Source organism: Heterodontus francisci, chromosome 1, assembly GCF_036365525.1.
Source record: "Heterodontus francisci isolate sHetFra1 chromosome 1, sHetFra1.hap1, whole genome shotgun sequence".
Taxonomy (NCBI): Eukaryota; Metazoa; Chordata; class Chondrichthyes; order Heterodontiformes; family Heterodontidae; genus Heterodontus; species Heterodontus francisci.
Window position 1 is genome coordinate 617,195 of NC_090371.1, and position 13,446 is coordinate 630,640.

At 46.3% G+C, this 13,446-nt stretch overlaps 1 protein-coding gene across 1 annotated transcript in view; it reads right to left on the bottom strand.

The window, feature by feature from the left end:
* fbxo41 (F-box protein 41) overlaps window positions 1-13,446 on the bottom strand; it is a 619,689-nt gene that overhangs the window by 360,353 nt on the left and 245,890 nt on the right. The window contains exon 5 of the mRNA XM_068027311.1: window positions 817-1,178. Within this exon, the coding sequence (XP_067883412.1) occupies window positions 817-1,178 (362 nt within the window). The remainder of the gene's footprint in view (window positions 1-816; window positions 1,179-13,446) is intronic.

The following is a 13,446-nucleotide window of genomic DNA, read 5'->3' on the forward strand; positions in this document are numbered from 1 at the left end:
GCTTTGGCCTGGATGATGTCGAGCTTCTTGAGTGTTACTGGATTTGCCGTCATCCAGGCAAGTGAAGAGTACTGCATCATTCTCCTGACTTGTGCCTTTTAGATGGTGGACAGGCTTTGAGGAGTCATTATCCACTTGGTAGCAAAGATAAAAAAGCTGAATATATTTTGAATCATGAGAAACTGGGAAATCTTTGCATTCAGAAGGACCTAGGTGTTCTTGGACATGAATCACAGAAAATTAAAATGAAGGTGCAGTAAGCAATTAGGAAGACAAATGATATGTTAGCTTTTGTTACAAAGGGATTGAAGTATAAGAGGAAAAGTCTTACTCCAATTATACAAGAAAATAGTAAGGCCACACCTGGAGCTCTTGTGCAGTTTTGCTCTCCTTACTTAAGGAAGGACACAGTTGCCCAAGAGGAAACACAACTGAGGTTCACTGGACTGGTTCCTGGGATGAGGGGAATTGTCATATGAGGAGAGATTGAGTAAACGAGGCCTATATTCCCTGTGGCTTAGCAGAATGAGAGGTGACCTCATTCAAACATGTAAAATTCTTAAGGGGCTTGACAGGGTAGATGCTGATAAAATGTTTAAGAGATATGGGAATAGTGCAGGAAGGTGGAGCTGAGGCAGGAGATGAGTGATGGTCATGTTGCATGGTGGAGCAGGTATGAAGAGCCAAATGGCCTACTCCAGCTTCTATTTCTTATGCATGGAGTTTAAGTTGTCAGTATGGTATGAAATGTAACATGTTATACATGGATATTGGTTTCAATGGTTCCGTACTATTAGGGTATAGTGCAGTACTTACTCGCACCCAGTCGGTAAGCCCTGGCACGGTTTGATCCAAATTTTTGTAGCTCTGTTGAACTTTTACTTTCTGGTTCCCATACTTCTGCCTCAGATTCCGTTGTTCTAGATCCTGCATCTGACACATCACCTTCTTCTCCCTCTGTACTATTACGATACGGTCTACGGTGCCAGTTTTCGACAGCTTGCCTCCGTAGTGCTGTACTCCGAGACATGGGATCCCTGATGCACCTACCCTCTGAGTTGCGGCTTTGTTTATGATAATAGATCCTCTCTGGACTCTGTTCAACGTGCTGCATATCTACAGATGGCGTAAAACTGTCACTATCATAGCATCGTGACACATGCGCGACAGGCTTTGGTCTAGTGGAAACAGTACCAACACAAAAAAGAAAAGTTAATAGGTCTCGCTAGCTGAAAAAAGCTTCAATAGATTGCTCATTATTGTAAATACCACGTATTAACCTATATTAACTAACATTTTTATAATGCAACTTAGAACTATAAATATCAAATTGCTCAGACATTTCAAGCATATAAATATAAGAAACAATGAGCCACTCAGCCTATCAACATATGAACATACGAATTAGGAGCAGGAGTAGGCCACTCGGCTCCTCGAGCCTGCTCCACCATTCAACAAGATCATGGTTGATCTGACTGTAACCTCAACTCCACATTCCCCCCTACCCCCAATAACCTTTCACCCCCTTGCTCATCAAGAATCTATCCACCTTGGCCTTAAAAATATTCAAAGACTCTGCTTCCACTGCCTTTTGAGGAAGAGAGTTCCAAAGACTGACAGTTTAAGGTAGTTATAGAAAAGGACAAAGATGGACCAGAAATAAAGATACTGAATTGGGGGAAGGCCGATTTCAATATGATAAAACAGAATCTGGCCAAAGTGGACTGGGAGCAGCTACTTGTAGGAAAGTCTACATCAGATCAGTGGGAGTCATTCAAAGAGGAAATAGTGAGAGTTCAGAGCCAACATGTACCCATTAAGGTGAAGGGTAGGACTAACAGGCCCAGGGAACCCTGGATGTCAAGGGATATAGAGGATTGGATCAGGAAAAAAAAAGGAGGCTTACGGCAGATCCCAAGCGCTGAAAACAGCGGAGGCACCAGAGGAGTATAGAAAGTGTAAGGTGGCACTTAAAAAATTAGGAGAGCGAAGAGGGGACATGAAAAACACTGGCGGGCAAGATAAAGGAAAATCCCAAGGCTTTTTATAAGTATATTAAGGGTAAGCGGATAACCAGGGAAAGAGTAGGGCCCATTAGTGACCAATGTGGCAATCTTTGTGTGGAGCCGGAGCACATAGGTGAGGTTTTAAATGATTACTTTTCATCGGTGTTCACTATGGAGAAGGACGATGTTAGGTGTAGAGATCAGGGAGGGGGATTGTGATATACTTGAACATATTAGCATTGAAAGGGATGAAATACTAGCTGTTTTAGCGGGCTTAAAAGTGGCAAGAGGCAGAGGGTAATGGTCGAGGGCTGTTTTTTGTGATTGGAAGCCTGTGTGACCAGTGGTATATCACAGGGATCGGTGCTGGGACCCTTGCTGTTTGTAGTGTACATTAATGATTTAGATGTGAATATAGGAGGAATATATAAGTCAGTTTGCAGATGACACGTAAATTGGTGGTGTAAATAGTAAGGAGGAAAGCCTTAGATTACAGGGAGATATAGATGGGCTGGTAAGATGGGCAGAGCAGTGGCAAATGGAATTTAATCCTGAAAAGTGTGAGGTAATGCATTTTGGGAGGACTAACAAGGCAAGGGCATATACAATGGATGGTAGGACCCTAGGAAGTACAGAAGGTCAGAAGGACCTTGGTGTACGTGTCGAAAGATCACTGAAGGCAGCAGCACAAGTAGATAAGGTGGTTTGGAAGGCATATGGGATACTTGCCTTTATTAGCCGAGGCATAGAATATAAGAGCAGGGAGGTTATGATGGAGCTACATAAAATACTAGTTAGGCCACCGTTGGAGTACTGTGTACAGTTCTGGTCGCCACACTATAACAAGGATATGATTGCCCTGGAGAGGGTGCAGAGGAGATTCACCAGGATGTTGCCTGGGCTGGAGCATTTCAGCTATGAAGAAAAAGCTCGGGTTGTTTTCCTTAGAGCAGAGAAGGCTGAGGGGGGACATGATTGAGGTGTAAAAGATTATGAGGGGCATTGATAGGTTAGATAGGAGGAAGCATTTTCCCTTAGCGGAGGGGTCAATAACCAGGGGGCATAGATTTAAGTTAAGGGGCAGGAGATTTAGGGGGGATTTGAGGAAATATTTTTTCACCCAGAGGGTGGTTGGAATCTGGAACGCACTGCCTGAAGGGGTGGTAGAGGTAGGAACCCTCACAACATTTAAAAAGTATTTAGATGAGCACTTGAAACGTCATAGCATACAAGGCGATGGGCCACTTGCAGGAATATGGGATTAGAACAGTTGGGTGCTGGATGGCTTGCACAGACACGATGGGCCAAAGGGCCTGTTTCTGTGCTGTATATCTCTATGACTCTACTAAGGGTAGCAAGGGCACAAAAGGTACTCTGGGGAGGGACTTCAATGTCCATCACCAACTGTGGCTCGTTAGACCACTAATAAAGGACATAGCTGCGAGACTGGGTCTGCAGCAGGTGGTGAGGGAACCAACTGGATGAAAGGATGATAGGAATGAAACTGGACGGATCACCCGGCATCGACCGAGGCACCAGAAATGATAACGGCAAACCCAGCCCTGTCGATCCTGCAAAGTCCTCCTGACTAACATCTGGGGGCTTGTGCCAAAGTTGGGAGAGCTGTCCCACAGACTAGTCAAGCAACAGCCTGACATAGTCATACTCACGGAATCATACCTTACAGACAATGTCCCAGACACTTCCATCACCATCCCCGGGTATGACCTGTCCCACCGGCAGGACAGACCCAGCAGAGGTGGCGGCACAGGGGTATACAGTAGGGAGGGAGTTGCCCTGGGAGCCCTCAACATTGATCAGGTCAAGCATGGGCAAGGAAACCTCCTGCTGATTACCACCTACCGCCCTCCCTCAGTTGATGAGTCAGTACTCCTCCATGTTGAACAGCAGTTGGAGGAAGCACTACGGGTGGCAAGGGCACAGAATGTACTCTGGGTGGGGGACTTCAATGTCCATCACCAAGAGTGGCTCGGTAGCACCACAACTGACGGAGCTGGCTGAGTCCTAACGGACATATCTGCTAGACTGGGTATGCAGCAGGTGGTGAGGGAACCAACAAGAGGGGAAAAGATACTTGACCTCGTCCTCACCAATCTGCCTGTCGCAAATGCATCTGTCCATGACAGTATTGGTAGGAGTGACCACCGCACAGTCCTTGTGGAGACGAAGTCCCGTCTTCACATTGAGGATACCGTCCATTGTGTTGTGTGGCACTATCACCGTGCTAAATGGGATAGATTTCGAACAGATCTAGCAATGCAAAACTGGGCATCCATGAGGCGCTGTGGGCCATCAGCAGCAGCAGAATTGTATTCAACAACAATCTGTAACCTCATGGCCCAGCATATCCCCCACTCTACCATTACCATCAAGCCAGGCGACAAACCCTGGCTCAATGAAGAGTGCAGGAGGGCATGCCAGGAGCAGCACCAGGCATACCTCAAAATGAGGTATAATTAAGGGTTAATTTGATCTTAAATCTAATCTGTCTTTTATTTAGCAGATCAACTTAACAGTTGCTGTTAGGGTTGGGGAAGGTGAGTTTTAGACCAGCTGAAAACAGGGTTCACTCAGGCTCTGCTTGCAGCTGCACCTTGTTAATTGGAGAATTGGTTCAAACCAGTTTTCAGGGGGCTAGAGTGAGTCAGTATAAAAGTGAGCCATCTTACAGTGCTAACTTTGTTTGTACTAGAGTGCTACAGTGGAAGTTTGGTAAGTGAGGAGCTCCTGTCATTTCCTAACTGTCCTCAGAGTGAGGGGAGCCCAGAGCTTCCAAAGAGCACAGCTGACTGGGAGAAGACTTGGAGGGTAGAGTTCTGGACCGGTAAGTATAAAAAACTTACCTCTGGTAAAACAAAATTGAAAGTGATGTCACAGGAAAGCTGTGACCTGATTGGCTGGTAGGGAATTTTTTTTTACTGAATTTGAAAATAAAACATTGATAAAAATCCTAATTAACTAATTAATAAGTAGAGTAACTAAACCAGAGGGAGGAGATTACTGTATTTAGTTAGCATTTAATATTTATAGTAGGAATCTAGCATGAGGGACCATGTAGTTATAACATTTTAGTAAGGATTTAATAAGTATTTATTTATGTTTAGTTTAGTTTAGAGATACAGCACTGAAACAGGCCCTTTGGCCCACTGAGTCTGTGCTGACCATCAACCACCCATTTTATACTAATCCTACACTAATCCCATATTCCTACCACATCCCCACCTGTCCCTATATTTCCCTACCACCTACCTATACTAGGGGCAATTTATAATGGCCAATTAACCTATCAACCTGCAAGTCTTTGGCATGTGGGAGGAAACCGGAGCACCCGGAGGAAACCTACGCAGACACAGGGAGAACTTGCAAACTCCGCACAGGCAGTACCCAGAATTGAACCCAGGTCGCTGGAGCTGTGAGGCTGCGGTGCTAACCACTGTGCCACTGTGCTGCCCTAAATTAATTTATTAATTAGTGCTAGAAATGTCAGTTAGAGGGGTGAAGTGCTTCACCTGTGAGATGTGGGAGTTCTGTGACACTTCCAGCGTTCCGGACGACTACATCTGCAGGAAGTGTACCCAGTTGCAGCTCATCACAGACTGCATGGATCAGTTGGAGCAGCAACTGGATGCACTTAGGAGCATGCAGGTGGCGGAAAGCATCATAGACAGGTGTTTTAGAGAAGTGGTTACACCCAAGGTGCAGGCAGATAGATCGGTGACCGCTAGAAGGGGCAGGCAGTCAGTGCAGGAATCCCCTGTGGCTATCCCCCTCTCTAACAAGTATACCGTTTTGGATACTGTTGGGGGGGGGGGATGGCCTATCAGGGGAAAGCAACAGCAGCAGCCAGAGCAGTGGCACCATGGCTGGCACTGTTGTTCAACAGGGAAGGACAAAGTGCAGAAGAGCAATAGTTATAGGGGACTCTAGAATCAGGGGCACAGATAGGCGCTTCAGTGGATGTGAAAGCGACTCCAGGATGGTATGTTGCCTCCCTGGTGCCAGGGTCAAGGATGTCTCTGAACGGACAGGGGGCATTCTGAAGGGGGAGGGTGCACAGCCAGATGTTGTGGTACACATCGGTACCAATGACATAGGTAGGAAGAGTGACGAGGTCCTGCAGGGGAGTTTAGGGAGTCGGGTAGAAAGTTTAAAAGACACGACCTCGAGGGTTGTAATCTCGGGATTACTCCCTGTACCATGTGCCAGTGAGGCTAGAAATAGAAAGATAGTGCAGCTTAACATGTGGCTGAACAGCTGGTGTAGAAGGGAGGGTTTCAATATCTGGACCATTGGGATCTCTTCAGGGACAGATGGGACCTGTACAAGAAGGACGGGTTGCATCTAAACTGGAGAGGCAGAAATATCCTGGCTGCGAGGTTTGCTGGCATCACTCAGGAGGGTTTAAACTAGTGTGGCAGGGGGGTGGGAACCAGAGCAGTAGGACAGCAAGTGAAATAAATGAGGGGGAACTAGTAAATAAGGCCAGTCAGACTAAGAGGAAGAGCAGGCAGGGAGATGTTGCGGAGCACAGTGGGACTGGTGGTCTGAAGTGCATTTGTTTCAATGCGAGAAGTATAACAGGTAAGACAGATGAGTGCAGTCACGATGTTCGGGGTTTACTACAGGCCTCCCAACAGCCAGCGGGAGGTAGAGGAGCAGATATGTAGACAGATTTTGGAAAGATGTACAGGGAGCAGGGTTGTAGTGGTGTTATTTTAACTTCCCCAATATTGACTGGGACTCACTTAGTGCTAGGGGCTTGGATGGGGCAGAATTTGTCAGGAGCATCCAGGAGGGCTTCTTGAAACAATATTTAGATCGGCCAACTGGGGATGGGGCCGTACTGGACCTGGTATTGGGGAATGAGCCTGGCCAGGTGGTCGAAGTTTCAGTCGGGGAGCATTTTGGGAACAGTGACCATAATTCCATAAGTTTTAAGGTACTTGTGGATAAGGATAAGAGTAGTCCTCAGGTGAAGGGGCTAAATTGGGGGAAGGCTAATTTTAACAATATTAGGCAGGAACTGAAGAATTTAGATTGGGGCGGCTGTTTGAGGGTAAATCAACATCTGACATGAGTCTTTCAAACGTCAGTTGATTAGAATCGAGGACCAGCATCTTCCTCTGAGGAAGAAGGATAAGTGTGGCAAGTTTTGGGAATCTTGGATAAAGCGGGACTTTGTGAGCCTAGTCAAAAAGAAAAAGGAATCATTCGTAAGGGCTGGAAGGCTAGGAACAGACGAATCACTTGAATATGAAGACAGTAGAAAGGAACTTAAGCAAGGAGTCAGGAGGGCTAAAAGGGGTAATCAAAAGTCATTGGCAAACAGGATTAAGGATAATCCCAAGGCTTTTTATACATATATAAAGAGCAAGAAGGTAACTAGGGATAGGGTTAGCCCGCTCAAGGACAGAGAAGGGAATCTGTGTGGAGCCAGAGGAAATGGGCGAGGTACTAAATGAGTACTTTGCATCAGTATTCACCAAAGAGAAGGACTTGGTGGATGATGAGCCTAGGGAAGGGAGTGTAGATAGTCTCAGTCATCTCATTATCAAAAAGGAGGAGGTGTTGGGTGTCTTGCAAAGCATTAAGGTAGATAAGTCCCCAGGGCCTGCTGGGATCTACCCCAGAATACTAAGGGAGGCAAGGGAAGAAATTGCTGGGGCCTTAAACGATAGCGACGTTTAAGAGGCATCTTGACAAATACATGAAGAGGATGGGAATAGAGGGATATGGTCCCCGGAAGTGCAGAAGGTTATAGTTTTGGCAGGCATCAAGATCGGTGCAGACTTGGAGTGCCGAATGGCCTGTTCCTGTGCTGTACAGTTCTTTGTTCTTTGAGGTGTCAACCTGGTGAAGCTACAACACAGGGCATCTGCGTGCAAAACTGCGTAAGCAACCTGCGATAAACAGAGCTAAGCGATCCCATAACCAACGAATCAGATCTAAGCTCTGCAGTCCTGCCACATCCAGCCGTGAATGGTGGTGGACAACCTGTCAAGGACCTTGACATCAAGGCAGCATTTGACCGAGTATGGCATCAAGGAACCCTAGCAAAACTGAGGCCAATGGGAATCAGGGGGAAAACCCTCCGCTGGCTGGAGTCATACCTAGCGCAAAGGAAGATGGTTGTTGTTGTAGGAGGACAATCATCTGAGCTCCAGGACATCACTGCAGGTGTTCCTCAGGGTAGTGTCCTAGGTCCAACTATCTTCAGCTGCTTCTTCAATGCCCTACCTTCAATCATAAGGTCAGAAGTGGGGATGTTCGCTAATTGCGCAATGTTCAGCATCATTCGTAACCCCCCAGATACTGAAGCAGTCCGTGTAGAAATGCAGCAAGACTTGGACAATATCCAGGCTTGGGCTGTTAAGTGGCAAGTAACATTTGCACCACCCAAGTGCCAGGCAATGACCATCTTCAACAAGTAACCACCTCCCCTTAACATTCAATGGCATTACCATCGCTGAATCCCCCACTATCAACATCCTACGGGCTACTATTGACCAGAAATTGAACTGGAGTAGCCATATAAATACCGTGGCTACAAGAGCGGGTTATAGGCTATGAATCCTGCGACGATGGTTTGAGGGCTCTCTGCTTCCTCCTTGAACAGAGGCCCAACCAGTCCCCATTACCACCACTACCCTCCTCTGCCTGGCTGAACTTGGTCTCAAATTGAACAACTTCTCCTTCAACTCCACTCACTTCCTTCAAGTAAAAGGTGTTGCTATGGGTACCTGCATGGGTCCTAGTTCTGCCTGCCTTCATATGGGATATGTGGATAGAGAGAAAGCAGGGAATTATAGACCAGTCAGCCTAACGTTGGTAGTGGGGAAAATTCGAGAGTCCATTATCAAAGATTTTATAGCAGAGCACTTAAAGAACAGTGGTAGAATCGGGCAGAGTCAACATGGATTTACGAAAGGGGAATCATGCTTGACAAATCTACTAGAATTCTTCGAGGATGTAACTAGTAGAGTTGACGAGGGGGAGCCAGTGGATGTGGTTTATTTGAACTTTCAGAAGGCTTTCGACAAAGTCCCACATAAGAGATTAGCATGTAAAATTAAAGCTCATGGAATTGGGAAACAAAGAGTAGGGATAAATGGGTCTTTTTCCGAATGGCAGGCAGTGGCTAGTGGGGTAACACGGGTCTGTGCTCGGACCCCAGCTATTCACAATATATATTAATGATTTAGATGGAACTAAATGTAATATCTCCAAATTTGCAGATGACACAAAACTGGGTGGGAGGGTGAGTTGTGAGGAGGATGCAGAGAGGCTTCAGGGTGATTTGGACAAGTTCAGTGAGTGGCCTAATGCATGGCAGATGCAGTCTAATGCGGATATCCACGTTGGTAGCAAAAACAGGAAGGCAGATTATTATCTGAACAACAACAAACTGAGAGGAATATACAGCGAGACCTGGGTGTTCTCGTACACCAGTCGCTGAAGGTAAGCATGCAGGTGCAACAGGCGGTTTAAAAAAAGGCAAATGGTATGTTGGCCTTCATAGCGAGAGGATTCGAGTACAGGAGCAGGGATGCAATTATACAGGGCCTTCGTGAGGCCACCCCTGGAATATTGTGTGCAGTTTTGGTCTCCTTATCTGAAGAAGGATGTTCTTGCTTTTGAGGGAGTGCAGCGAAGGTTTACCAGACTGATTCCTGGGATGGTGAGATTGAATCGGTTAGGATTATATTCGCTGGAGTTCAGAAGAGTGAGGGGGGACCTCATGGAAATCTATAAAATTCTCACAGGACTTGACAGGGTAGATGCAGGAAGGATGTTCCTGATGGTGGGGGAGTCCAGAACCAGGGGTCATAATCTAAGGATACGGGGTAAACCTTTCAGGACTGATGAGGAGAAATTTCTTCACCCTTGAGTGGTGAGCCTGTGGAATTCACTACCACAGAAAGCCATTGAGGCCAAAACATTGTATGTTTTCAAGAAGGACTCTTATAGCTCCTGGGTCTAAAGGGATCAAAGCGTATGGGGCGAAAGCTGGAACAGGCGACTGAGTTGGATGATCAGCCATGATCATAATGAATGGCAGAGCAGGCTCGAAGGGCCAAATGGCCTACTCCTGCTCCGATTTTCTGTTTTTATGTTTCTTTATGTCAAACATTCCTTCTTCAGTCCTACTCAGGCCTCTCCCCCAACTCTTTTTCCAGTACATTGATTAACTGTATCAGTGCCATTTCCTGCTCCCGTCCCGAACTGGAAAACTTCAACTGTGCTTCCAATTTCCACCCTTCTCTCTCCTTCACACGGTCCATATCTGATACTTCCCTTCCTCGACTTCTCTGTCTCCATCTCTGGGGATAGGCTGCCTATTAATATCCATTATCAGCCCACCAACTCCCACAGCTACATCAACTACACTTCTTCACACCCTGCCTCCTATAAGGACTACATTCCATTCTCCCATTTTCTCCGTCTCCAACGCATCTGCTCTGATGATGCAACCTTCCGTGACAGCACTTCTGATATGTCTTCCTTTTTCAACTGAGGATTTCCGCCCCCCCACCCCCTGCACTGTAGTTGACAAGACCCTTGATAAGTATGTACCTGTCAGGCAGGGAGGAAGTTGTCGAGCGAGGGAGCTGTGGTTTACTAAAGCAGTTGAAGCGCTTGTCAAAAGGAAGAAGAAGGCTTATGTTAGGATGAGACGTGAAGGCTCAGTTAGGGCGCTTGAGAGTTACAAGCTAGCCAGGACGGATCTAAAGGAAGAGCAAGGAGAGGACACGAGAAGTCATTGGCGGATAGGATCAAGGAAAACCCTAAGGCTTTCTATAGGTATATCAGGAATAAAAGAATGACTAGAGTTAGATTAGGGCCAATCAAGGATAGTAGTGGGAAGTTGTGTGTGGAATCAGAGGAGATAGGGGAAGTGTTAAATGAATATTTTTCGTCAGTATTTACAGTAGAGAAAGAAAATGTTGTCGAGGAGAATACGGAGATTCAGACTACTAGGCCAGATGGGATTGAGGTTCACAAGGAGGAGGTGTTATCAATTTTGGAAAGTGTGAAAATAGATAAGTCCCCTGGGCCAGATGGGATTTATCCTAGGATTCTCTGGGAAGCCAGGGAGGGGATTGCAGAGCCTTTGTCCTTGATCTTTATGTTGTAATTGTCGACAGGAATAGTGCCGGAAGACTGGAGGATAGCAAATGTTGTCCCCTTGTTCAAGAAGGGGAGTAGAGACAGCCCTGGTAATTATAGACCTGTGAGCCTTACTTCGGTTGTGGGTAAAATGTTGGAAAAGGTTATAAGAGATAGGATTTATAATCATCTTGAAAAGAATAAGTTCATTAGAGATAGTCAGCACGGTTTTGTGAAGGGTAGGTCGTGCCTCACAAACCTTATTGAGTTTTTCGAGAAGGTGACCAAACAGGTGGATGAGGGTAAAGGTGTGGATGTGGTGTATATGGATTTCAGTAAGGTGTTTGATAAGGTTCCCCATGGTAGGCTATTGCAGAAAATACGGAAGTATGTGGTTGAAGGTGATTTAGAGCTTTGGATCAGAAATTGGCTAGCTGAAAGAAGACAGAGGGTGGTGGTTGATGGCAAATGTTCATCCTGGAGTTTAGTTACTCGTGGTGTACCGCAAGGATCTGTTTTGGGGCCACTGCTGTTTGTCATTTTTATAAATGACCTGGAAGAGGGTGCAGAAGGGTGGGTTAGTAAATTTGCAGATGACACGAAGGTCGGTGGAGTTGTGGATAGTGCCGAAGGATGTTGTAGGGTACAGAGGGACATAGATAGGTTGCAGAGCTGGGCTGAGAGATGGCAAATGGAGTTTAATGCAGAGAAGTGTGAGGTGATTCACTTTGGAAGGAGTAACAGGAATGCAGAGTACTGGGCTAATGGGAAGATTCTTGGTAGTGTAGATGAACAGAGAGATCTTGGTGTCCAGGTACATAAATCCCTGAAAGTTGCTACCCAGGTTAATAGTGCTGTTAAGAAGGCATATGGTGTGTTAGCTTTTATTAGTAGGGGGATCGAGTTTCGGAGTCACGAGGTCATGCTGCAGCTGTACAAAACTCTGGTGAGGCCGCACCTGGAGTATTGTGTGCAGTTCTGGTCACTGCATTATAGGAAGGATGTGGAAGCTTTGGAAAGGGTGCAGAGGAGATTTACTAGGATGTTGCCTGGTATGGAGGGAAGGTCTTATGAGGAAAGGCTGAGGGACTTGAGGTTGTTTTCGTTGGAGAGAAGGAGGAGGAGAGGTGACTTAATAGAGACATATAAGATAATCAGAGGGTTAGATAGGGTGGATAGTGGGAGTCTTTTTCCTCGGATGGTGATGGCAAACATGAGGGGACAAAGCTTTAAGTTGAGGGGTGATAGATATAGGACGGATGTTAGAGGTAGTTTCTTTGCTCAGAGTAGTAGGGGTGTGGAACGCCCTGCCTGCAACAGTAGTAGACTCACCAACTTTAAGGGCATTTAAGTGGTCATTGGATAGACATATGGATGAAAATGGAATAGTGTAGGTCAGATGGTTTCACAGGTCGGCGCAACATCGAGGGCTGAAGGGCCTGTACTGTGCTGTAATGTTCTAATTCAACCATGTCCGGCCCATTTCCGGCACCCCTTCCCCTCCGTCCCAGACTGTGACAGGGTTCCCCTTGTTCTCACTTTCCCCCCCACCAGCCACCACATCCAAAGGATCATCCTCTGCCATTTCAGCCATATCCAGCGTGATGACACCACCAAGCTCATCTTCCTCTCCCCTCCCCGTCCACATTCTGAAGGGATCGTTCCCTCCACGACACCCTACATTCACTCCTCCATTACCCCCAACACAGCGTCCCTTCCCACGGCACCTTCCCATGCAATCACAGGAGGTGTAATACCTGCCCATTTAACTCCCCTCTCCTCACTATCCTAGGCCCTAAACACTCATTTCAGGTGAAGCAGCAATTTACCTGTACTTTCAATTTAGTATACTGTATTCGCTGCTCACAATGTGGTCTCCTGTACACTGGGGAGACCAATCGCAGACTGGGTGACCGTTTCATGGAACACCTCTCTCAGTCCGAAAGCATAACCTGAGCTTCCTGTTGCTTGCCATTTCAACACACCCCTCTGTCCTGGGCTTGCTGCAGTATTCCAGTGAACATTACCGCAAGCTCCACGAACATCATCTCGTTTACGGATTAGGCATGCTACAGTTTGCCGGACTGAACATTGAGTTCAATCATTTCAGAGCATGACAGGGTCTCATTTTTATTTGTAGTTATTTTTCTTTTTAATTTTTCTTTTATTTTAGTTTGTTTCATCATTCATTTTGGTTTTTTTTAGAATTAGAATTGGAACATTACAGCGCAGTACAGGCCCTTCAACCCTCGATGTTGCGCCGACCTGTGAAACCATCTGACCTACACTATTCCATTTTCATCCATATATC